Source organism: Cajanus cajan, chromosome 10, assembly GCF_000230855.2.
Source record: "Cajanus cajan strain Asha chromosome 10, NIPB_CcT2T_4, whole genome shotgun sequence".
Classification (NCBI taxonomy): Eukaryota; Viridiplantae; Streptophyta; class Magnoliopsida; order Fabales; family Fabaceae; genus Cajanus; species Cajanus cajan.
In genome coordinates this window covers 23202311-23227661 of record NC_138526.1, presented here as the reverse complement: position 1 = coordinate 23227661, position 25351 = coordinate 23202311, and the positions used below count along the sequence as shown (strand labels likewise).

Here is a 25351-nt window from a genome sequence, read left to right as displayed (position 1 = left end):
ATAATAAGAATATAAAACAATGACCTCGAATATTGTATGAGTGAAACCCAAAGAATAATGACCAAAAATTAAAATTTGCTCATTTTATAAAAACTTAACCATAACAAAAAAGAGAAGCATGTAAAATGTAACAATACTTTTTTTGGGCTTTTATTTCTAATTTGGGGGGGTTTAATTAATTAGTTCGGAATAAATTAATATTTCTTCTAAATTTGATTTAATACTATTGCAATTGAAATGAGGACATAATTTAACTTACGTAATACTAAATAACAAAATTTCCCGTTAAACAAACTGGTCTATTAAATTGAAAGAAAATTCACTAGCTATTAAAAGGGTTATGTATATTCATTCACTAGGTGAAACTTAGATTGTACTGGTATATTCATCAAAAAGGAAACAGGTTACCAGTATAAGCCCAAGGGGCCCTGACAAAATCCTATAAAAAAATAACAACCGATACATATGTTGAACCCTTTCCTAAGACTCTTCGTGTAGTGCTATCCACGGCAAGGAAATCCAGTATACAATAAAAAGTTATACCTTGAGATCTCAATAATGGAAACAGGAAAACTTCATCACCCCAATCAATTTTTGTATATAACTTTGAAATCCACCAGACAAAAGAAATGCTTCTAAAAGTTTCACTGATGGCTAACAGTGCATTCCACCATGCTTCTAATAGAGTATACCACCATCAATCCATATTTGGATTTATATGCTTTAAAAATGAACTTATTTAAGTTTATACCCTCGTAGCATGTCCATCTACCATTTTACACATGCACTTTATTACAAAGACAGAACGCACAGTGCAGCTTCTTTCTCTGGTGCCTCTGAAATTTTGATTAAAAGAAAATCAAGAAACTATTGTTAGCAAACAGTTTACGATACACTACAACTTGGACAAGAAACCAATTGTACCAAAGTAAAAGGTAAAGGGTTCGTGAGAAAACACCATAACTTGATGTTTATAGAAAAGAGGGAACAGCTAACCTGAGGGCATACTCACAACCTTTCTTTCTTATGTTACTATTTACTAGTCAACACAAAAAAATTGAACCCCACTTAAAACAAATCTTACATACACATAAAAGGTACAGGGTGATGGAACAAAAGGGGGTCAAGTTAGATGTCACGTAAATACAAGGGAAAGGTGGAAATCAGAGGTAGGAAATTATTAAGTATTTTGTTAGGCAAGGGACAGGTCTCTCAAACCATCCAAGGCTTTTTTACTTTTTCTATTGTCAGGAACTCAAGTGGTCTACTTCTGTTATAAGGAACCAGTCTACATACTTTCTTAAATGAATCCACATTCATATCGCTTTTTATTCCAGTTTATATTACACCTCTAACACACTCCGTAACACGAGTTCTTTGGACATGAAGCATGTAAAACGCATAGGCCCACCTAATAAAAGAAAGTCTATTCCTATCATTGGGCTGAGACACTCAAATTACTCAGGCAGTATTATAGCGTACTGTATGTTCACGGGTCTGATTCTACATTGGGACAGATCAGGGAAATCAAGTTCTTGTGCTATTTTTCAATCTTTTCTCTCTAATTGTACCAATTGATAGTTCTATCAACTGGAATCAGAAATTCAATTTTAGGATTTGTGCGTGTTGCACATGGAAGGGAAAAGGATGGTACGATCGACTCATAGGAGAGATCAATGGAGTCTCTGAACAGGGGTTGTGACCAAGATATGAGAATTTTGAAGCAGTGATTCAAAGCCCACACAATTCAAGCTATTAGAGGCTTTGATGGAGAGCATTATTCAGAGATTCCATCACGAAACCTAATCCATGGGAAAACCTGCTCAAATCTGATTATGCAAGAACAGGATGAGACAAATCGAGAGTGGACTAGTCCAAGGAACAATTGACAAGAGAAGTGGAGAAAATTGGATAGGTCTCTATTTTCAAGAGAAGATGCTCATGGCTGGATTCAGAAGCTTGAAAGATATTTCTGTAGGCTGTAATGGCTGCTCTTGAATGGGAACCCACTCTCCTTGGGAGACTTTCAAGATGGAAGTGGTTGAAAGGTTCCAACCAACGATGGCCAAAAGCCCTATTGCAGGCATTACTGAGGCTGAAATAGACAAGGTCAGTCTTGGGAGTTTATTGGGGGATTTGAAAAGAATGGAGGAGCAGTTAAAGGGCTTGATGAAGAATTCTTGATGAAAGTCTTCTTGAACCAGTTAAAGGAGGATATTGGGACTGAGATTTTATATAAGCGTCAATCATTATCAGCTATGATAAGGAAGGCTCAATTGGTGGAAACAAAGAACCAGGTAATGATTCAGTGGAGTATAAGAAAATGTGAGAAATATCTGATAATATCTTTTTACCCCTTAACACTACTATAGAGTATCCAAAATAATCTGTTAGGATTTATACTGATAATATCTTTGTAATTATAGGCCTGTTGTATCATCTAAATGGAAATATTATCTCCTATATATTTATATGAATTGCATATAGTCAATATAAAATAGACTTTGTTTTGTTTTGTAGTTAAGTCAGACAGTTTCAGTATCCTTTGCATCTGTTTTTCTCTCTTTCAACAAGGTATAAAAGCTATAAAAGCATTATCATCCTCCATGACATGTCTCTTAACTATTTTGCGTCGGGTTCCCAAAAATTTGAAATTCCAACTAGTCACCTCTGTTGCTATGGGTCTTCTCCAACATGATTGTCACCACTTCCTATCATCATGTTGCCATCTTCCAGTTTACCACTCCAGCCAGCCTCATGCCTACTCACTATTTAGGCCAAATCTCCAACTACTGTTGTGTTTGCCAATGACAACTTTTTTGACAACATGCCATGTGCTTGCCTCCTTTCAAATGTCAGTCTTCGTCTTTTAAGTGGGATAAGCTTTTCAAGACATATCACCGAAGGCCCAAACAATATGGAGCCTAATATTATCTTTTGGTGGAGTTAGTTACAGAGAGAGAAGTAGTGCTATGTGATTCTGTTATATTGGGATTGGGGAATTGTTTGTGGGGGGATTATGTCGGTCTTGGAAATAGAATTTGGAGTCAAGAGAACCTTTCTCTGACTTGGGGGAGATTTGGCTCTCATTCCATTAACTATTTTTCTTTCTCTATTATTTCCTTGTGTTTTGAAAGCACCTTTGATACAGTTTATATTATTGGTGCTTTCATTGAGAGTTAATTTTTCCACACAGCATATGCAAACAAGAATGATGTCACGCATCGACAATGCCAAGTCCAAAATAGCTTCCATCAAATCCACCATTAAATCCCATGATCAGCTCTTGAAAGAGCAATCAACCCAATTGAGCTCTCTTCTTACAAGTGTTATTGTGTTGTCTAAATCTGTGGCCGCAATGTGCCCCGTGATGCATGAGACAATGCTGCAATTTCCTCTACCGAAAATCCCACTTCCTCCCCAACAAGCTCTTCTACCCCCGATGAGTATTGTCTATTGTCCAAATGTCTAGAACTCCCTTTGTTCAAAGGCAATGAACCCGTCGGCTAGCTCGTTAAGGCTGAAACCTACTTTGCAGTTCGGAATAGCCCACTAGAGATGCAAATCCAACTTGCTCAGATCTCCATGGACAGGATGACATGGCATTGGTTCAAGGTCTTGAGTGATTCCGATTCTCACTTGGCTTGGGCCACTTTCAATCGTGCATTGTTGGAATGTTATCATGACAATCAGTTTGGAAACCCGTTCTCTCAGCTCAAGTTGCTTCGTCCAAGGCATTGACCTTTTGACCTAGATGTATTGGCCAATCTTTGTCCAAACGGGCTGGTCTCATCTAAGTCCCAAATGTACTAGCACTAGCCTTGTCTCTATCATAGAAGTAGTTGTCAAACTTAGTTTCAAGTTTACCTATTATGACTCTCCAATATTATTAGTTTGAAGCTTCCAAATGTGGTTTCAAACTAGCATGAACCTTGCTTTGCCTGATTGCTTACCAAGAAACTTTTTAGGCTAATGACCATTCCAGCTATTGTCTTTCTAGCAATTCACTTCGGCTTCTTCTACATCCCTGAGTTGCCTTTCCAGATATTATTTTTGGTGGAGCTAGTTGAAGAAACTGAAGAAATATGAGAGAAAGGCTGAAGTGTATGTGATACACTTAGCTCCAAAACTTTTTATATATGTGTCTAGAAAGTACAAGATAAGACAGAAGGGGAGAGATGGCAGTCTGATCCCTGATATAGCCACCAACATCAGTGAAAGGATGTCTCAAAAAGAAAGAAAGTAATAATTACACTTATAAAATAAATTAAACTCAACACTCCCCCTCAAGCTAGAGCATATAAATCATATGCTCCAAGCTTGGAACATATGAACTTGATCTGAGGCCCTCTCAAAGACTTAGTAAGAATACCTGCTAGTTGATCATTTGAACTGGTGAATTCAGTACTAATCTCCTTGGATAACAGCTTTTGCCGAACAAAGTGACAATCAATTTCTATATGTTTAGTTCTTTCATGGAACACGGGGTTGGAAGCAATATGGAGAGCTGCCTGGTTGTCACAATATGACCCATTCTTTTACAATATGAGCATTGGGGCGACCAATCCTGCCACCACGTCCTCCACGATTTCCACAACCTCCTCTTCCTCGGGTAGAAACCATTGCTGAAGATTTGGTAGGTTCAGCCAAACTTCCATTATTTTTCGAACTTGGAATACGAAGAAGACGCATTACAAGATTCTCCATTGAAGGGGTTTCTTGATCTGTCAAAATTTGATCACGAATATGATTAAAATTAGAGTTCATGGCACGCAGAATCAACACCATACACAACTTATCAAGTTTCTACTTCATCTCTTCCACAGAATCAGCTTCTAAAAACATTTTCAGCTCCTCAATTGCTGATTGTGCTTAGGCAACAAAAGAAACCATGTCATCATCAATTTGTTTGAGGGATGCTAATTTGTGAGCTGAATCATATAGACATTGAATGTCATTGGCAAATATATTTTGGGCTTTCTTCCAAATGGAATGACAAGTTTTGAAGGTTCTCAAGGTTCCTAAAATGTTGGGCTCTATAGACTGCCACAGCAAAGCGCACAATTGGAAATCAAGCTTTTTCCACAGTTCTTGACTCTCAAAGGGTATTTCAGGAATATCCTTCTCCAAATGGTCATGAATGATATCGCTGACCGAGAAACCATAACTCCACATAGGCAGACCAAGACAAGTAGTTTTTGCCATTAAGTTTCTCTGAGGTTATTGTGGGGGTTCCAAAAATGGAAAAAGTAGGGCCAGAGCTGGTCATGTTGTTGTAATAGGTGAAAAAGGGCCCAAAAGAAAGAAAGAAACAAGCTCACTCTCCAAATAGACAAGAAAACAACAAGGAGAACTTTGAAACAGACCCAAAAGGTGCCAACAAAGAACTGCTGGTGGTGTGGCCTTTTTCGATGGCTGGAGATCGGTATGTGAACAGTGCGCGCCTGGTATAGCAGCCCAAAGATGTAGCGCGTGAGAAGATGTGAAAAGGCTTTTGCCTCTGTGACCACTTGGGTTGGGTTGCCTTTGACAAGGCACACCAACCCCTAGGGTTCGCGAAAAATGGCCAGTGGCAGACGACGGTTAGAGAAAACGAGCGATGATCGGAGATGTGGACAGCGGCGGTGGATGATGATAGGCAGAGCAGGTCGAACCCACTCTAGTACCAAGTTGAAGAAACTAAAGAAATATGAGAGAAAGGCTGTGTATGTGATACACTTAGCTCCAAAACTTTTATACATGTGTGTGTCTAGAAAGTACAAGATAAGACAGAAGGGGAGAGATGGCAATCTAATCCCTGATACAGCCACCAACATCAGTGGAAGGATGTCTCAAAAAGAAAGAAAGTAATAATTACACTTATAAAATACATTAAACTCAACAGAGCTCAATTTTTCTGCTTTCTATTTGTTCTTTATTTGCAAGGAAATGAATTGTTTTCTTGCAACAAGTTGAAAGGTTAGTAAGCTTTAGCTTAAGGGGAAGTGTTAGAAAATATGAGAAATATTTGATAATATCTTTTTATATCTTAGACTAGTTTAGAGTATCTAGATGTTTTGTTAGTCTTTATTTTAACTTTATTTGTTTCCTTATTTAATTAGGAGCTTTCTAATTATAGGCCTATTGAATCATGTAAACAACAACATTATCTCCTATACTTATTTGTATGTATTATATTAAGTCAATCTAAAACAAACTCCATTGTGTAGTCAAAATACATGGTTTCAATGTCTCTTGAATATGTTTTTCTCTCTTTCAACAACGAGCAAGTGTTGTAAGAAGATCTAGAAATTTTTCCAAACAAATTTCAAGAGCCAAATCATTTTCAATTGGTTCCATTTCCAAAATAGGAGGGAAAGGCAATGAGGTGAATAGTAGTTGTTGAAGGAGATGAAAAATAGAGACATAATAAGCTGAAACTGTATGCCTCAACTACACAGCAAAAGTTTATTATAGGAAAAATACATGAGATAGACGCGAATAGACAATATTTTGTTTCCCTTAATTATGAGATATTTTCCCTATTCTATGCTATAATAAATGAAAATATCCTTTGCTGATTTTCAACAGTAGTATTTAAGAGTATATGTAATGGTAATACTGGAGATAAAATAAAAAAGGGAGGGTTTACAAGATTTACAGAGGCTGAATTATAAGGGAAGTTGAAAAGGGGTGAATAGTATTAAAAGTAAATGTAATGGTAATGCTGGAGATAAAAATAAAACAGGAGGGTACAACAGCTTGAGAGTGAATTACATTAGAAGTTGAGAAAGGGTGAATATTCCAAGTGTGGAAAATCTTGGGCCTAATCATAAAAGTGAGAACAAGCGATTTCAGATAATGTTATTGGGGGGTAATAGAAGAGGAAGAAGGACCCAATATCAAGCTCAGTGTTGTCAATCACAGATCGCAAAAAATCATAAGAAGCTAAATATATGCTATATCATACAGCAAATACTGTCACTAGCAAATAGCAGAAGTCACATAGTGATGCAAATATAATATAAATATATATATATATATAAAATAAGAAAATAAAAACCTAAACTATATGCAAACAAAGGGGTTGCTGGAGAATCATGGAGTGGAGTGGCTAAAAGGTTGCGGCATGAGAATAAATGACACATGTTGGGCTTATTTTAAAACTAAACAACCGCAAGTTAGTAAAACCTAAATCGAATAAAATAAATAAATAAACACCAGACCATGTTAGGAAATAAAACACGTGCAAACTGCAAAGAAACCCCACTACAGACTTATTTTTAAAGGTACGTGTGAGATTTAAGTGTTTCTGCATTCTAGCCAATTTCAAACACAATCAACATCCAGGCCTAACAATTTGCAACAGGAAGAGAATGAAATTCAAATATCCATGCATAGCATTGTAGGACTGACATCAAGGAGATCACTTGAGGTTTAAGGGGCGATTCAAGAAAGAAAGGTGGTTGTCTTGATCGATTGTGGAGCATCATATAATTTCACTTCTACCACCTTTGTGAAGGAGCTTGACTTGCAAGTATTGAAGACTCCTTAATCTATTGAAGTAGGAGATGGTCATAAGTTTAAGTGTTAGTGTGTGTGAAAAGGTGAGGCTAGAAATGCAAGGGATGGAGATTAAACAAGATTTTTACTTGTTCAGTTTTGGGGGAGCTGGTTTAGTATTGGGATTAGATTGATTGACTTCTCTTGAAAATATTAAGGTCAACTTTGAAAACTTAAGTATCAAGTTTAAGGTGGGTCAAGAGAAGAAAAATGTTCAGAGGTGAACTGACACTACGCAGTTCAGCTGCCTCAACAAGAAAATCAACCAAGAGAATGTTGCAAGAGGAGGGCCAAGGGTTTTTGATTGACTTTCATGCAATATTAGAGAATAGAAATGAAGAGGATGCTATTCCCATGGAGGTATAGAAATAATGCTGCGGAAGCTCAAGGGAGTTTCCCAAGCATCAGTGGGGCTACTTCCATGCAGGAGGCATGATCATGTCATCCACCTGAAAGAGGGGGCGGCTGGTTTTGTAAGAGGGTGCTATTCCCATGCCAAGAAGACAAGAAACAATCCCCAAAAAAAATGGTTTTATATTACATCTCTTAACAAATGCTATCAACATAACATTGATAAATTTAGAGAGAAAATGGCAACAGATCGAAAGTAAGACTGGAAAAAAGGATGTATAGTTCTCAGGAAATGTGATTCCGTTTTATGGTGGGGCCACAGGATCAATATTGCATACACACAATCTCAGTGGAAGTAAGAAAATAATGTGTATATATGCATACATTATAGAAAATGACTGACAGCAATAATTAATACTTTGTGGGTATCAACTTCATATACTAGACAAATTTAAAGATAAATCTCAAATCAAGAACAAAACTTACATTTCAGTAAACTTTGGGGTTATCAAGTGGATATGGTTTACTGAAAAAGCACCTATCACAGAAACAAGAAGAGGAGCTTGACTTGCAATATAAAAATAACTTTTGACATTGAAGCATGCCATTTTTAAGCAAGTATCCTGCAGAAATAACACACAGGAATCAATTAATACAACTAGGGATAACAAATAAAAACAGTGGCACTGCTTAACAACAGTTCTATTCAAACAACTATGCTTAGAAGTAAAAAGTAGGCATCAGGACTCGATGTTTTGGGAATAAAAATGAGGTGAAAAAAATGATTAAACTAAATATTTGGTCCCTATAGGTGACACTCGTTTAGGAAACAGTCCCTTATGTAAAAGAAAAAAACTTACAATTTTAATCCCTATAAGGGCATATGGATCTAAAACTTAAGTTTCTAGGACTAAAACTTAAGAAACCTGGTAAAAGCAGGGACCAATGGTACTAACAAGGGTGTGTGGAGATTAAAACTTATGTTTTCTTCATATAGGAACTAATTCCTATATGAGTGAGACCTATAGGAACCAAAGGATTAGTGTAACCAAAAAAACAAAGAAAGTCCAATTAAAGGAAGAAGGGAACAGATGGGAAGTGTTTTCTTTGCTTTGCACTTCTGTAAGAAATAATCATTGATGGCAGTACCCAAGGCCGGAAAGTGAAATAATTAGGACTATATCCTACATAAGCATCCCCGATTTTAAACCATCATTTTAATTTCTCTTTCATTGATCATTTGAGGCCAAAGTTCAAAAGCTTTTTAATATCCTTTTTTCCCATTTCCTGGAAAGCCCTAACAGATTGTTGAAAATGCCCCAAAGAAGTGGTGCTTCCTTCTACGTTCCACCTATACTCCTATAGTGATTATCCTTTAATCAATAACATCCAAATACCAGTCAATTTGTTTCTTCTCTGGCTCCTATTCCCTGTATCATACATCTAGATGTAAAAGGAGAAACTTTGTTTTAAAAAATTTAAAAGGCACATATGCACCCTCACATTCAAAAGGCTGTGAAGAAGCACGCTGAACAGATTCATTGCTTTAACCCCAGAATAACTCTAAAACAAGAAAATGTTTATGTAAAGATAATAGGACTAGACTACTAAATGTGATAAAGGTTGCCAATCTCAAGAGTTTACACCTATAAACTCGAATCATAAACTTGTAAGAGTTTACTTAATATAAAAAATGTTATAATACTTATAAATAACATAATAACTCAACATTTCAACTCCATATTAAAGTAAAATAGCAAATTACAATATTAAAGTAGCAATGTTTAGTAGAAAATCATGCAAAATTTCACACAAGAAACAAGTTCTTAAAATAACAAATAAAAAACTAAAAAAAGACTGATTTTGCTTTTAGCAACAGAGGGAGCAGATTGCTCAAAAATGAGTCTGATTGACCAATCTCGTAAATCCGATAGCTATTACGAGTTGTCACTCGAGATTGACAACCATGAATCTGATACGGCCTCCAAATAGCCATAAAATAAATTCCACTTATGGGATCATCAAACTTGGTTAAATATCACAAAAGTTTGACTCAGCTAATCAACAAGATAATGGTGATACTCCCCAAAAACCTATCATATTTGAGGCTTCAAAGATAGAAATAACAATAAATAAACTAAGCACAAAACACAAGTAAATCATGCCTCCAGAACATCCAGAATCACATTTAAGTGTTTTTGTTGGTTTAATAACAGGGGAGTTCCTTCCAAACTCCCTTTGGGTATCTGGCAGGAAAATAAAATTCTTGAAACCAAAGCAGCTTAATGAAACAAATATACAAAAGAAATATTATTATTACTTGGGGAAAAGAGGCACTACACGCCTCTCTTTTTTTAAAAATAAAATAAAATAAAAAGAAGAAATAATATAGTGGGTGGTTACTTAAAATAATGGGAGATATTTACAGTAATTTACTGGTAATTATAGGGGCAAAATTGCCCAAAAGAATATGTACACCAAACGTGGATATCTCCTTTATTAAGTATAGAAGTATAGATATTAGTATAAATACATTAATCAGTATATACATGTTGCCCTCAATTTAAGTAAAAGTTGACACTTACTGGAACATACGAACAACACCCTTCATCTTAAATGCATGTTAGAAAGGAAATCTGACAACCTGAGAAATTCATGTTTTAAGTTAGTGAAATGGAAAAAAAAAAAAAAAAAAAAAAAAAAAAAAAAAAAAAGAGGAAGATAGGAAAGGTTAAGGCCAGAAACCTGATGTCTTTGGCAATTACGGTATTGCCATCTGCAGCCCCTAGATGTCGCAAAACTACCTGCTCTAGACGGCCATCTCGATATGCATGCTGCAATTAAAGATGACAGAAAACAATCTTCAGTTAATTCTGCAAATAGATACCTCAAAACATAGCATCACTTTTAACACAGTTCAAAGCCCCAAACCACTATCTAGACATCATAATTTAACATAAGGTAGGGGAATAGAAACCATATGCCAGCAATTTTAAATAAACTTATGTTTGTAGCCATTATTTTCAATGCTGTAATGCTAATTTTACAGAAATTTCAAGTCATTGGGACAACCTAAATTGGCTTATACTAGCATACCAAATTTAGTGCGCACTTTAAACTTAGTATGGAAGATAATTTACTAATGCAATGAATTCTAAGAGTTTACAAAAGAAACATCTTCTATGTGCCTGGAGAAAATATAACCATAAGTGTTTAGCAGGAAAAAAGAAAAATGGCCCAGGCAGGGAGTGGGGGGTTAAAAAGAGGACTAATTATATTAACGTAATTACCTTGTAGAAACAACTAGTTCCAAAAGGGCAGTTCCCGTCCCCAAAGTCAAAGTGCTTGCAATCAATTGACCTACAAATGGCATTAAATTACCAAAAGAAGATCAGAAAAAGAGATAATTATTCACTATTCCACTATGCTGAGCTATTTTTTTCCTTGTAATGAAATATAGAGAAGGGGGAAAGGAACTGGATGTCATGTAACAGCACCGTCATCCCTCATAGATTAGGCAAGCATACAATGGTGACCCAAAGTTAATTCTCTCCACACTTTATTTGTGATTAGATCACGAATTAATTGGATAGAAAAAGAAAAAAGAAGTCATAAGATTTTGTAAGCGTTAAAGAAATTACTTGAGCTTTGCTTTGTAGTTGTCAATGATTTCCTGTTTTTCTTCGGTTGTTGAGTACCAAATGACACTAGGAATGACAAAGTATGATAGCTTGCGACAGATAGGACAAGCCCTCAATGTGCTATTAACATCCATTCCCAGTGTTGGGTTACTACTACGCCAATTCCTAATACAGGATATGCAAAATGGATGATCACATTCAGATAGCAGCCCAAACTTCCGTTCAGCTGCTGTAGGCTTTGACAGAACACGCTCCAGGCAAACACTGCATTCAATTTCTTGACTTCGTTTCAATGCCTCAAGATGCTTATGCTTATTTTCACAACTCTTCATATGTTCTTCTCTTTCCTCAGGTCGGAAAGGATGCAAACAATGTTTTCCACAGGTGGGACATAAATCCCCATGAATATGAGGACATTTATCCCCTCGTGGACAGTTGCCAGCAGCAGCAAATGAACAAATTGAAAGCTCAGACGGTGAAGTGATTATGGATTGACCAACATTGTCTTCCCCTAAAAGTTCATTATACTCAAATGCTTGATTCCAATCAGGTTCTTGATTCCAAGCAGGTTCTTGATTCCAAACAGGTTCTTGATTCCAAGCCGGTTCACTAGGAAGAAGGTAAGGACTCCTGGAAAGAGAAAACTCAGCAGCTGCAGCAACACCATTCGATGTAGTTCTAGTATCTCCAAAAGCCACAGCATCTGAAACCAGGGTCTGGTGTTCGATTACTGAAGAAGATGGAGTGGAAGATGTCTCTCGAGAAGCTTTGACATGATCATATCTGCAGCGACTACCATAAGCACAGACTCCTTTCTGGTAAAACGTGCATATCTGTCATAACAAGACAAGAAGAAATGATCAGAGAATTGCAAATTCATAACTATCGATGAGTGGGGTCTGCAGAAAATAAGAGTTTGCATCACCAACATTATTTGGAGGATCTTTCCAGTCGTGAGAAAATTCGCAATGCTCCCCTTTCAGACAGGCTCCATGAGCAAAGAACTTACAAAGAACCCTAGAGGATTCAAAAAATTTCAAACATCAAAATTAATCTTCAAGTTGCATAAGAAATCAGAGAGCAAACTAGCATACAGAGAACAAGCCCACACAAAACTTGCCCTAAGTATAAAACACCAAGGTCCTAGTTCCCAAATTATAACCTTTTATCCATATCCCCACAAACGAAAACAAAAGCTTCGATTCAATAATGGTTTATAGCCTGCCATCACGTGTCAACTACAATCTACAAACAAAATAGCAATGCCAAATTTCACTCTTCAATCCAATAATGGTCTATTTTCTGTCATGACAATAGATGTCTCAAATGAATTTTACGTTAAAAACTATAACCTGAATGCGTTTCCACAAACAAAAGCTCCCTGAATGAAACAACGGAAAAGGGTAAAAAAAAACGTAGCAACTTTCAACCCTTTCCCTTTCTCAATTCTGCTCAACGAATTACACACACCAGATGGAAGACAAAAATATTTTTTTTCCTCGGGTTCAACGATCACATAGCAAGATTATAAGAACAACAACAACACAAACGCATGAAAATCAATAATCTCCAGAAACCGGAGAAACTGCAGACACAAAACTGAAAACCCAAATAAAAAAATAAAGCATTGAAAAGGCACGATGATGAAGCTCACCTCCTAGACATGGCAGTTATTGAGAAGAAAAAAAGAAGAAGAAAAAAACAATATCCTTAATTTAAGCGAGGTTGTGAGGATCAAAACCCTAAACCTCCATGCGGTTATTGGATGAAGAAAGAGATTATTAAGCAAAAAAGGGGGAAACCAAAAAAGAATGAAGGAGGGAACACGTGGGTTTTGCAGCCACTCAAATTAAGAAAAAATTGAGAGAGCCTGAGAAACGGTGGAGGCAATAAGATATAATAGGAATAGAAATATAAGGAAAGAGGGGAAATTGGATTTGGATGGTAAAAAATATGGGAGAGAACACAATGTTATGGCTTCGTGTACAAAACATAACTTCCTTATCACGTGCTTTCTCATGTAATCACGTGTCCTCGCTTCATTCGTTGAATCTCAAAATCGCCTTCAACCAATGGGCGGTTGCAAAAACTCAACTCTTCTTCCCCCAATCTTTTTTCCACGTGTGATAGCAAAGGACAATTTCCCATTTTCATGATCTTTAAGTTTTTTTAATAATATTAAAAATTATTTATTTTTATAAATTCAATACTCAAAATTGGAAACTTTGAAATTCAAAAACTAAATATAACACTACTGATGTAATAAATATTAATAATTTTTAAATATTTTTAAATAAATATAGCGATACAAAGACATATTTTTTAAAAATTTAAAGACATGAAATATCTTGATTTCATTAACAATTATAATATTAATATTAATTAAATTTGTACTACTTAAATTATTATAAAATTTAATATATAGTATTATAATTTATTTACAATCTGCTTATTTTATTTTTAAAATATTTAATTGATATTAATTTTATTCATCAAAATTTTGATGTATTAAAAAAGTTCATATCACTTTATATTTGTATATCAAATTTTATTAAAATTAAACAATAATTTCAAAGTAATCAAAATGTTCATTTTTTTTATATTTTGAAATGTATATATTACGTCAATTTTGTTTTATAAAAATAAAGTATCAAATCATCTTGGATTAATATAAAATTTTGTATATATGATTTAAGAGTAAAGAACTTTCAATCTAACAGTTGGATTTATAAAATTCACCCAACAACTATCAACAACAAAAAATGCATCACAATGGAGAAGAAGGTTGTTGTAAACTCCAATATATTAAATACAATTATCTTTCTTGAGTGTACTTTTAGCAATTCTTTTGTGAAAAATTTTAGAGATTTTCTTAATTTCTTAACTAATTCAGTTTTTTATTATCATAATTATTTATAAATTAAATTTTAATACTTTAAAACAATAAATCAACTCCTATATAAAATACAAATGGGTTATCTTATACATAATACTTTTATGGATTTTTCTTCGGCGAGAGCGTTTTTTACGAATTCTTTCAACTTCATATCTAATTTAATTTTTATTTATTATAATAATTTATTAATTAAATTTCAATATTTTTAAAATAAATTATCAACATCAACACTTCAACATTTATGTATTCAATAGGAATCTCTATTTTGCATGAGAATATTTTAGATATTTTTTCTTCAATGAAAAGATTTTTAAGAATTTTTTTAACTTTTATCTAATTTGATTTTTATTTAACATAATTATTTATGAAATAAATTTTATTATTTTTAAAATAAATTATCAATAGATAAAAAATAATATTATCCTATAATATAAATTATTTATTATAAATAAAATATAACTTTTTCTTAAGAATATTTAATTATATAAATTTTAAATATGATTTATCTATTCAAATATAATATTTATTTGTATATATAATTTATATAAATTATAATTATATATACTAAATATTTTATGCGTTGCACGGATTAAAATATTAATGGAACAAAATGATGAAAATTGGTGTGTACTCATTTTAGCCAAGGAATCATCCACCACGTAATTCATTAGTGAAATGCATGTAAAATATTAACATTCTAGTGTCTATTAAGAAGGTTCCTCATGCTCATGATGGCATGCATTGGCATAATGATGGAACTAAGACATTTGCTGATGGCTTTCTTGGAGTCAGAATAAAGCGTAATGAGGTTGATGATGTATATTTCAGTTTGTAAAGTGATTTCATAGAATGAGTATTTTCGAGTGATAAACCAAAGGCAAACAAACACCTTCATTTTGGTGATCCTTTTCGACTGTAGAGGCTTTCAATTAGTCTTTTTTGGTATGGCAAATATCAAGTGATGTTAGGTGTTTTGACCATTATCACCCGGCTAAACTTTGCTAGAATAAGTGACAATGTGTTACGAATAGGGGTACCCGCGAGTAATATTTGAACCTGTTCTGACTTTGACGGGGAATACTCAGTTTGATCGGGTACGGATATGGGTACGGGTACGGATAAAACCCGATATATTAAATCGGGTACGGGTACGGGTACGGTATGTACTTACCCGCCCCGTCCCCGTCCCCATTCCCATTTTTAATTTAATATCCACTTTTAATTTAATTATATTAAAGAATTTTAATATTTTTTATGTGTGATTATTTATTATAATGTGAGATAGAGAAATAACCTAATTATAATTATAATATAATAAAAAAATAATTTCAAAATATCATATTTTTTTATAAATAAAAAAAATGACGGGTACGGGTACGGGTATACCCGATACCCGAGAGGGCGGGGATGGGGATGAAAATCATATACTCGACGAGTACGGGGACGGGGATGGGTTTGAATCGTGGAGACGGAGACGGGTATCATGACACCCTACCCAACCCGCCCCGTTGTTATCCCTAGTTACGACCTGCTGCAGAACAATAGAAATGGAAGTGTCACCTTGAAGTAGGAATGTTAAAAAAAATTCATACTTATAGATATCGATAGAAAATGAATATTATAAATGAGTATAAATAATAAATAAAGATCTTTTCTATACTCGTGTATTAATTAGACAGGTACGAATATTATAGTATTTGTACTTATAAATACCTGTTAATATTCAATTACATAATTACATAATAATTTTTTTAAAACTCATGTGAATAAAGTATTTTAATAATTAAATTTAGTATTTAAATTGAAGAATATTAATTAATAAAATTATGTATAATATTTGAATAATTTTAAGCTTTGTTAAACTATTATTTTTAAAGAAATTATTAGAATAAATATAAATTATTATTAAAGTATTTTTAAAAAATTATTTATTTTTAAAAATAAATATCTACATATATATGCAAGTATGCGTGAATATTAAAAAATATGTAAATACCCACATAAATATAAAGATAAATACAAACAAATATTTATCAGAAAGGATAGATTGTGACTGACCAGTGATCGGGAAACAGCAACACAATAACAACACAGAGCAAACTTAAACAGTTATCGCAGTGGAAATAAATTCCCCTAATTTGCAAGAATTTGTGAGGAGCAACAACCAATGAACAACAATAATAAATCACCAAAATCACACACAAAGACACCAAGGTTTTTAACGTGGAAAACCTCTCAAAACAAGGGTAAAAATCACGAGTCATCCAAACCAAAGAAATAGCTCCACTATAATCAACAAAGAATACAAGAGAGTCTCAATCAACTGCACAAAATAGTACTAACACCCGGCCAAACAACAAAGCAATAAAGCTTACAAATAGAGAACAAAGAAGATGAAAAAACTTCAAATACACAGCTACAATGCAAACTGAATATCTCCCTACTCAGACCTCTTTTCAACGATCCAACCGGTCAGAATGAAGAACCGGATGTCATGAACCTGCTATCCAATTTTCAGCCCGATCCAACGGTGAACGAATCTGCAGTACCAATTTTACTGTTGCAACCCTGTGTAAAAACGAGAATGACTTTCTCTCTTCGTCTCTCTCAAAGTGCTGGTGCTCTAAGTGACTTCTGACTTTCCCTCTTTCTCACTCTTATGCTTGAGTCTCTCTCTCCACTTAATTAAGTGAGACATCAAGTGGACTTCTCAATTTTGGGCCTTTTCTGCACATAGGATAGGAGCCCAATACCCAACAACCAGCAACATACTTAACATGAAAGGGGGTTGGCAGCAATAGCAGAGGCAATGAAAATAAGATAACGGAGGAGGTAGTCAAAGGATAAAAGAAAGACAACTTGATAATATAATCTTCTCGTTAGATATTACAAAAGAATACAATATTGAAGTAAACAAGTCATAAAAGTAAAAGTAATTTGAAGCGAGCACAAAATTAAAATTTGTGACAGAATAATTACACAATAAATACTAAATAATATTATTGCATTTTAAGATATTATAATTATAACATAATGTATGAAAACATGAAGGGTTAAGAAGCAATAATGTTACACATATTTTCAATGTTGTCGTTGTGCCTTATAGGCTTTTTTATTTTCAATATTTGCAGACTTCATTGGATTGCTATCTATGTATTATGTCAACATTATCAAGGATCATTTACGATCTTCTTTTTAGGAGTTAGTTGCTTAGATACAGTTTTCATTGGATACTGTTTCTATGATCAATTCTAACTATAACAAATCGATTTAAGCTATTTTTATACTTGATTTAATCCAAAAACTCATCCTAATCCACCCAAAATTCCTTTTATTTCTTTGAGTAGTTTGGATGTTGGTCAGGTCTCGATTAATTGATGTCCTAAATGTTGATGTCTACTAGAATAGAAATTCATATAGCACACTTATTTGGGTGCAACTCCTTAATTGAAGTGTGGTAGGTAATTACTTTAGTCCTAAAATTTGTAGAGCTTTTTTTAAAGATTCTTAATACCTAATTGTTAATAATTTCAACTTGAAGTGGTAAAAACTAGTTATTTTTACTTCATGACCTATAATATATGTGATGGAATAACACTAAGGCCGAGAAGACCAAGAGGTGATATATTAAAGGAGGCAAGAGGAATGGGTTAGTGAGGCCACTTTTGGACCTTAGCTCCTAAGTTCTTTTTAATCATAAAATTTATTTTACTTGTATTTCCAATTTTACCCTTGTATTTTGGGGTGTTTAGGACTTAGAATTTATTTTCCCTTGTATTTCCCTTTTTACCCTTGTATTATGGGGTGCTCTAGATGATTAGGGTTTTTAATTTTGGACTAGGGTGTTAACTAGAAGGGTGACGCATTTTTTAGGTGTTCATTGGATCTATTTTTGGTGTTAGAAAGGCTTAGGCCCAAGTGGAGGGCAAAAGTTGCATGGTCTTATCATGCACCTAGAAATAGCCAATCTAAACCCAAAGATTCCATCCTTGGCCACCAAGTTGCATCTAGGGTTCATTTGCATTTCATTTGGAATGCATTTGCGTACTCCAAATGCAACCCTAGATGCCTCCCCTCCTATAAATACCCAACACCCCACACCTTGTAAATACTTTGGATATTGAATATAAAGAGAGCCTTTAGTGCCTTTATATCTTTCCTTAGTCACCCTTGGCTATTTTCGGCCAAGCCCTACCATCTCCACCTTGAGAGAAACAACCCTAGAAGTGGCCTTCATCATCATGAAGTGAGCCAACCCTAGAGTACCATTCTCAAGCATTTCCTCAAACACCTTCTACCCAACCTTCATTTTCGTCCATTCCATCATCATCCACCCTAAAACCTTGTGCCACCTTTGAAGAACTTGATCCTTGGAGTGAGGCACCATCTTCCTTGTCCATCATCTCATGTCCATGCAAGTGAGGATACCATCAATATGCAGGTTTGCAAAATGTTTAAATTTTCATCCCCAAATTCGTTACATTTAATAAACTCAACCAAGTATGCAAGTTGTTTGAGTCTTTGTGTATGGAGTGAAATAGGTCTACTGCAAATTGTGTGATAAATTAACCATTTTACTCTAGCAATATAAGGCTACAAGTAGACAAATTCAAATAATTCATTTTTTTGTTATGTTAATTATGAATTTATTTATTTACTAATAATATGTAGTATAAATAGTTGGCTAATATATTTTCTGAGGCGTGTTGAACATTGTCTAAAAGACTTATCTGCAATATCTATGCAAGTCTCCCAAGATACAACATAAACATCTCAAAATAGAATTAAGACGGCAAACCTAGTAAGAAGAAAATTTAGAATTTAGAGCAGAAAAAAAAAAGGAGAAGAGGAACGAGAGAGAAGAGATGCCTATTTATAGGGGATTGGAATATCAGGAGAAAATAAAAGTCAGTTAAAGAGAATAATGAGTATTAAAGCTCCAACGATCAAAAATCAAAAAGTCATGAAAATGAGATATTATGAGCAATCAATTTCAAAATATGCTAAAATCGTTACTCTTTTGAAGCCCCTTAATTTTGAAATTATGTAAAATGATATCAGAAAGGGACATAAAAATTTGGGATTATGTGGGACTTTTTCCTTTTGTAATACCTATTATACAACAATCCCTCACATATTACAAAAGGTAAGGAATACATTTTGAAGAAGAGAAATAAAAGCTCTAGGTTCATTAATATGATGTAATGCATCAAATCTAGTGTAGCAAGCTATTGAACCAGACCTTAGACTGATAAAACATAACACATAATATTTTAAGTGCAGCAAGCTATTGAATCCTAAACATTTGACATGTGTTAGAGGTTAACCAATTACAATACACTCCCGCAATTCTTGTTGTTATCGTTGTATTGCGCTTTTAGGCCATGCGCCCACCCGGTATTCATGAGTGTTTTAGAAATCTCGTCAAAATCTCATACAAGCGACCACACATGACACTCATATAGGTGATTTCATCATATGTATGTTACAATTCATACATCATACATAAGGGATATGAAATTCATAAAAAGTTTTATTTTGTTAAGATTTCTCATATTCATATAAAACTTAACTATAAAACTCATCCTCTCAATAATGCAATATCTAGAACCTTCACACGTCATTAGAAGGGACCAAAATTGATTTATGATCAATTTTAGTGCTAGCAGAACTAACAAATTACTTGTTTCTCCCATTGAACCTTCTTCATGAGATCTCCAATAACAAAGGTTGAGTTATCATCATTGTTTATTTTCAAGTAGCTTAAGTCTCATTCCTCTCGACGTTTCTAGGATCATTTTCCTTCCTAGGGGTCTAGTTAGAGGATTTGCTAAATTTCCTTTTGGCTTCACATAATTGATAGAAATTGTTTCATCCTTTAGCAGCTACTTTACCATATTATGTCTCAATTGTATATGTCTATTTTTCTCATTATAAGATTTATTCTTAGTTATAGTTATTGCTGATTGGTTGTCACAATGTATCGACACTGATGGGGTTGGTTTCACTCCTAAAGGAATTTGCGTAGAAGTTCCTCAACCACTCAACCTTAGTACTAGTCATCTCCAAAGCTACAAACTATTACTCCATAGTAGATTTAGCAATAACAGATTGTCTGACTGATCTCCATGCAATTGCACCACCACCAAGTGTAAACACATAGACACTAGTGGATTTTATCTCATCTAAATTCAAGATCCAATTAGCATCACTATACCCTTCTAGTACAAATAGTAAATCCACTATACTTAATGTCATAATCCATGGTTCCTCTCAAATATCTCATGAGTCTTGCAAGTGTTTCCCAATGATCCCGATTGGAACCATGGGTATATCAGATAGAAAACTGAATATTGTATATTCACTTTCGTATGTTACATGTGTGAATACCTGAATATATACAGTAAAAAGAGAAGTAGCTGATCCTATAATCATGCTAGTCATTATAGCAATGATTCTACAATAATGACAATTATTGATTACATTAAAGTCTAAAATATGGAATAGCTTAACTATAGGGATTGACTAATTCATATCATGATTCTCATGATCATCCATGATTATAGGATCCGTAATCAAGGGAGATTTATTGATTCTCTAACTTCCCCTCTCAAACTGATGGTGAAGGAGTCACCCCAAGTTTGTCTCTTAATTGATTGAACCTTGTATGTGTCAAGGCTTTGGTGAGGCAGTCAGCGATTTGATCACCTGATGGAACATAAGCTACAATGACTTTATCTTGCAGTACTTGATCTCTAATGTAATGCACATCTGTTTTAATATGCTTTGTTCGAGCATGCATGACTGGATTTGAAGCTAATGCCTTGGCACTCAAGTTATCACACCATAGTATCGGTTTCCTTGGCTGAGGGAGTTTTAATTCAGTAAGAAGTGAACGAGTCCAGGTTATTTCAGCAGCTAGATCAGCAAAGGCTCTATATTCTGATTCTGTGCTGGACCTTGACACTACTTGCTGCTTTCTTGAGGACCAAGAAACAAGTGTGTCTCCAAGGAAAACACATTGACCTGCCATAGACTTTCGATCATCCACACTAGTGGCCCAATCTGCATCTGAAAAACCTGCTATGTCTAGATAAGCAGAGCATTTAATGTGTAGACAGTAGTGCATAGTGCCTTGGAGGTACCTTAAAATTCTCTTGATACCCTGCCAGTGATCTAAAGTTGGAGAGCTCATGAACTGACTAAGTTTGTTGACAGAGAAAGCAATGTCAGGTCTTGTATTTGTCAAGTACTGCAATGCTCCTATGGCTTGTCTGAACTCGGTTGGATTTTTCAGTTTCTCCCCTTCAATTGTAAATTGCTTGCCAGTGACCATAGGAGTGGGACATGGTGATGCATTTTCCATCTTAAATTTCCTTAGCAAGTCCTTTATGTACTTGGATTGCTTTAAGTACATACCAGTTGCATCTCTATGAACTTCTATGCCTAAGAAATAATGTAATTGACCAAGATCCTTTAGGGAGAACACAATGTTGAGTTGTTTGACAAAGGCTTCCAGGAATTTGGTGTTGTTCCCTGTCACTATTAAATCATCAACATATATTAGAAGAAAAGTGATATGATTTTTACCTCTTAGAGTAAAGAGTGAGGTATCACTTTTTGTGTTCTGAAAACCCCATTTTAGCAAGGCATTTTTGAGGCTGTCAAACCAGGCTCTTGGTGCTTGTTTAAGTCCATAGATTGCCTTAGATAATTTGCAAACATGATTGGGTTTGGTTGGATCTGCAAAGCCTTCTGGTTGATTCATATATACGGTTTGCTTTAGATAACCATTGAGGAAGGCATTATTTATGTCAAGCTGCTTTACTTCCCAATTAAGGTGAACTGCAATTGCAAGGATGATTCTGATTGTGCTGGCCTTAACCACAGGGCTGAAGGTTTCTTCGTAGTCTAATCCAACTGTTTGTTGAAATCCTTTTGCAACTAATCTGGCTTTTCTCCTTTCAATGGTGCCATCTGCTTTGTACTTGGTTTTAAACACCCACTTGGAGTCAATGATGCTTTCTTGGGCTTGATATGGTACTAAGGTCCAAGTATGATTGAGATTCAGTGCCTGAATTTCCTTGTGCATAGCATCTTTCCACTGTGGACTTTGGAGGGCTTCTTGTGCATTTGCTGGTTCCTTTTCTTCAACACAGTTTTCAGCTAATCCAATATACGGAAGCTTTGGCTTGTGAATACCACTTTTGCTTCTGGTGTGGATCCGGCCTTCCTCAGGAAACCCTGTGTTTGTGTCTAATTCAGCAGGTGCCTCAGGAAGACCTGTGTTCGTGTCTAAGTCAGCAGGTTCAGTAACATTCTCCTAAAGTTGTTCATTGGAAGCTTCTGGGTTCCCAAGTGGTTCTGGTTCAATGTGGAAGTCATTGTTAGCAGGAACAATGTCTTCTCTAAGTGATGGACCTGTAACACGCAATGGAAAAGAACTAGATGGATTCTCAGTTAGTGTTTTTAAAGGAACTCTTGTATTAAGAAAACCATCATGGAACGGGAAGTGATCTTCATTGAAAACAACATGTCTTGACATGAAGATTCTACCATGAGAATTGACACATTTATACCCTTTGTGAGAATTACTGTAGCCCAAGAACACACATCTTGTTGTGTGGAACTGCAACTTGTGTTGATTATAAGGCTTGAGACAAGGGTAGCAGGCACATCCAAATGATTTTAAGTAGCTGTAGTCGGGTTCCTTTTTATATAGAACATAATAAGGGCTTTTATTTTGGGTTACTGGTGAGGGCAACCTGTTTATAATGAAAGTTGCAGTGGAGAATGCTTCCCACCAGTAACTCAGAGGCATTTTAGCTTGTGCCAACAGTTTCAACCCAAGTTCTGCAATGTGTCTGTGTTTTCTTTCAGCTCTGCCATTCTGTTGTGATGTATATGGACATGACATTCTGAATTGTATCCTTGTTTCTATAGCATGCTTCTGAACAGCTTTATATTCACCACCACCATCACACTGAATTGTTTTAATCCTTTTGTTGAACTGATTTTCTACCATATTTTTGAACTGGATAAAGACATGAGCAGTATCTGATTTTTGTTTTAAAGGATAAATCCATGTAAACCTAGTGAAATCATCAATGAAATGGACATAGTATTTAAAACCAGATGATGATATTATTGGTGCAGGACCCCATACATCAGTGTGGATTAATTCAAGGATATCCTGAGCATAAGAGGAAGAGGATTTAAAAGGTAAAAAATTCAGCTTGCCATACTGACAAGCCTCACAGAAGCTACGATTATCACTAGGTGATAATTTTACATTATAGTCTTTTAAGACCTTGTCTAAGATCTTATTATTAGGGTGTCCAAGTTTCCTATGCCAGCTTTCTTTGACAGATACAAAAACACATGGGTCTTTTTCTTTTTCTGAGAGTTGATACAATCCATTCTTAAGTTTCCCTTTTAGAAGTACCTTCCCTGTCAGCTTGTCCTTCACAAAGCAAAAATTTGCATCAAACTCAATAAGAATATGATTATCAGCAGCTAGTTTGGACACACTCAATAGGTTTTTGGTAATATTTGGCACATATAAAACATCATGTAAGTTGATAGAATTAAGTTTTGAGGAACCAGTTCCAGCAATTTGTAACCTTTCACCATTTCCAACAACTAGAGAAGTCTTACCATGATGTTCAGTTAGATCACCAATCTTGTCTGTTTGGTGTGAGACATGGTTGCTTGCACCACTATCAAAGTACCAGTCATAGTCTCGAGCAGAATTTTGAGAAGCTAGGAAGGCATTAGGAAGTCCTTGTTTTTCATTGTCTGTTGAATTATTAGAGTTTGAGTAGGCTTTGTCAAACCTGTAGTAGCAGTACATTGCTGTATGTCCCATCTTATTGCAGACCTGGCATGTAGGCTTAGATGGTCTACCTCTTCCTCTGCCTCCTCTCCAACTTCTGAAGTTGGAACCTCTCCAGGTGCTGTTTGTGTTGAACCTATTGCCCCTGTGATCAGCTTTGGTAACCACATTTGCTGTTGCATTGAGGTTTAGGTTGGTGAGGCTATTTAGTTGCTCAATTCTATTTTCAAAGGTCAACAATTGAGCCTGTAGATCAACCCAAGTGAGTGTAGTTTGATCAGATAATTTGACAACTATTGGATTATATTCAGAATCCAAACCATTCAGAGTTTGAATGAGTAGATCAGAATTTGAGATTTCATGTCCTGCAAGTTTGAGTTTATCAGCCAGATTCTTCATTTTGGACAGATAATCTTCCATTTTCATGCCTCCTTTTCTGGTGCTATGGAACTCAGATTTAAGGTAAGTAACTCGTGACCTTGTGTGAGCACCAGCTAGACTTTGAGCTTCATCCCAAAGTTGTTTTGAGGTTTCATAGTGTAATAACTGTGTTGCCATGTTAGCAGTCATTGAATTCATTAACCAACCAAGGAGTTGTTGATCACTTGCTTGCCAGTCTTCAAAATCAGGATTGGTCTTTCTGATTGAATCTGCAGCAAGGATGAATTCCTCAGGGCACTCATTTTTCCCTAACATGTAACCATCGAGCCTGGCACCTCTGATGATAGGTAATACTAGTGATTTCCATAGGGGAAAGTTGTCTCTGTCCAGCTTGACAGATACAGTGGATGGAAGGTCATTTTGGGGTTGGAATTGGCAGCGGATGACATGGTTTGTTTTTCGGATCAAGAGCCTTCAAGGCATAAAAGCTCTGATACCAAGATAGAAAACTGAATATTGTATATTCACTTTCGTATGTTACATGTGTGAATACCTGAATATATACAGTAAAAAGAGAAGTAGCTGATCCTATAATCATGCTAGTCATTATAGCAATGATTCTACAATAATGACAATTATTGATTACATTAAAGTCTAAAATATGGAATAGCTTAACTATAGGGATTGACTAATTCATATCATGAT

General features: G+C 35.0%; 1 protein-coding gene across 4 annotated transcripts; it reads right to left on the bottom strand.

Moving 5' to 3' along the window:
• Positions 1-323: 323 nt before the first annotated feature.
• On the bottom strand, positions 324-13497 carry LOC109793090 (zinc finger (CCCH-type/C3HC4-type RING finger) family protein). Of its 4 annotated transcripts, none has more exons than XR_014430078.1 (9): positions 13189-13497; positions 12464-12551; positions 11535-12367; positions 11184-11253; positions 10639-10727; positions 10479-10537; positions 8380-8516; positions 4373-4724; positions 324-836 (listed from the first exon to the last, which is right to left on the bottom strand). XR_014430078.1 is itself a non-coding variant. In XM_029270295.2 (7 exons), the coding sequence occupies exons 1-6, from the start codon at positions 13197-13199 to the stop codon at positions 10501-10503; spliced, it is 1128 nt and encodes a 375-aa protein (XP_029126128.1). In that variant the 5' UTR covers positions 13200-13497; the 3' UTR covers positions 324-836; positions 10479-10500. The 4 variants fall into 4 exon arrangements, 1 of the variants encoding a protein (XP_029126128.1); XR_014430077.1 differs by lacking the exons at positions 4373-4724; positions 13189-13497 and adding exons at positions 12697-12779; positions 12887-13165; XR_003803528.2 differs by lacking the exon at positions 4373-4724.
• Positions 13498-25351: the final 11854 nt, after the last annotated feature.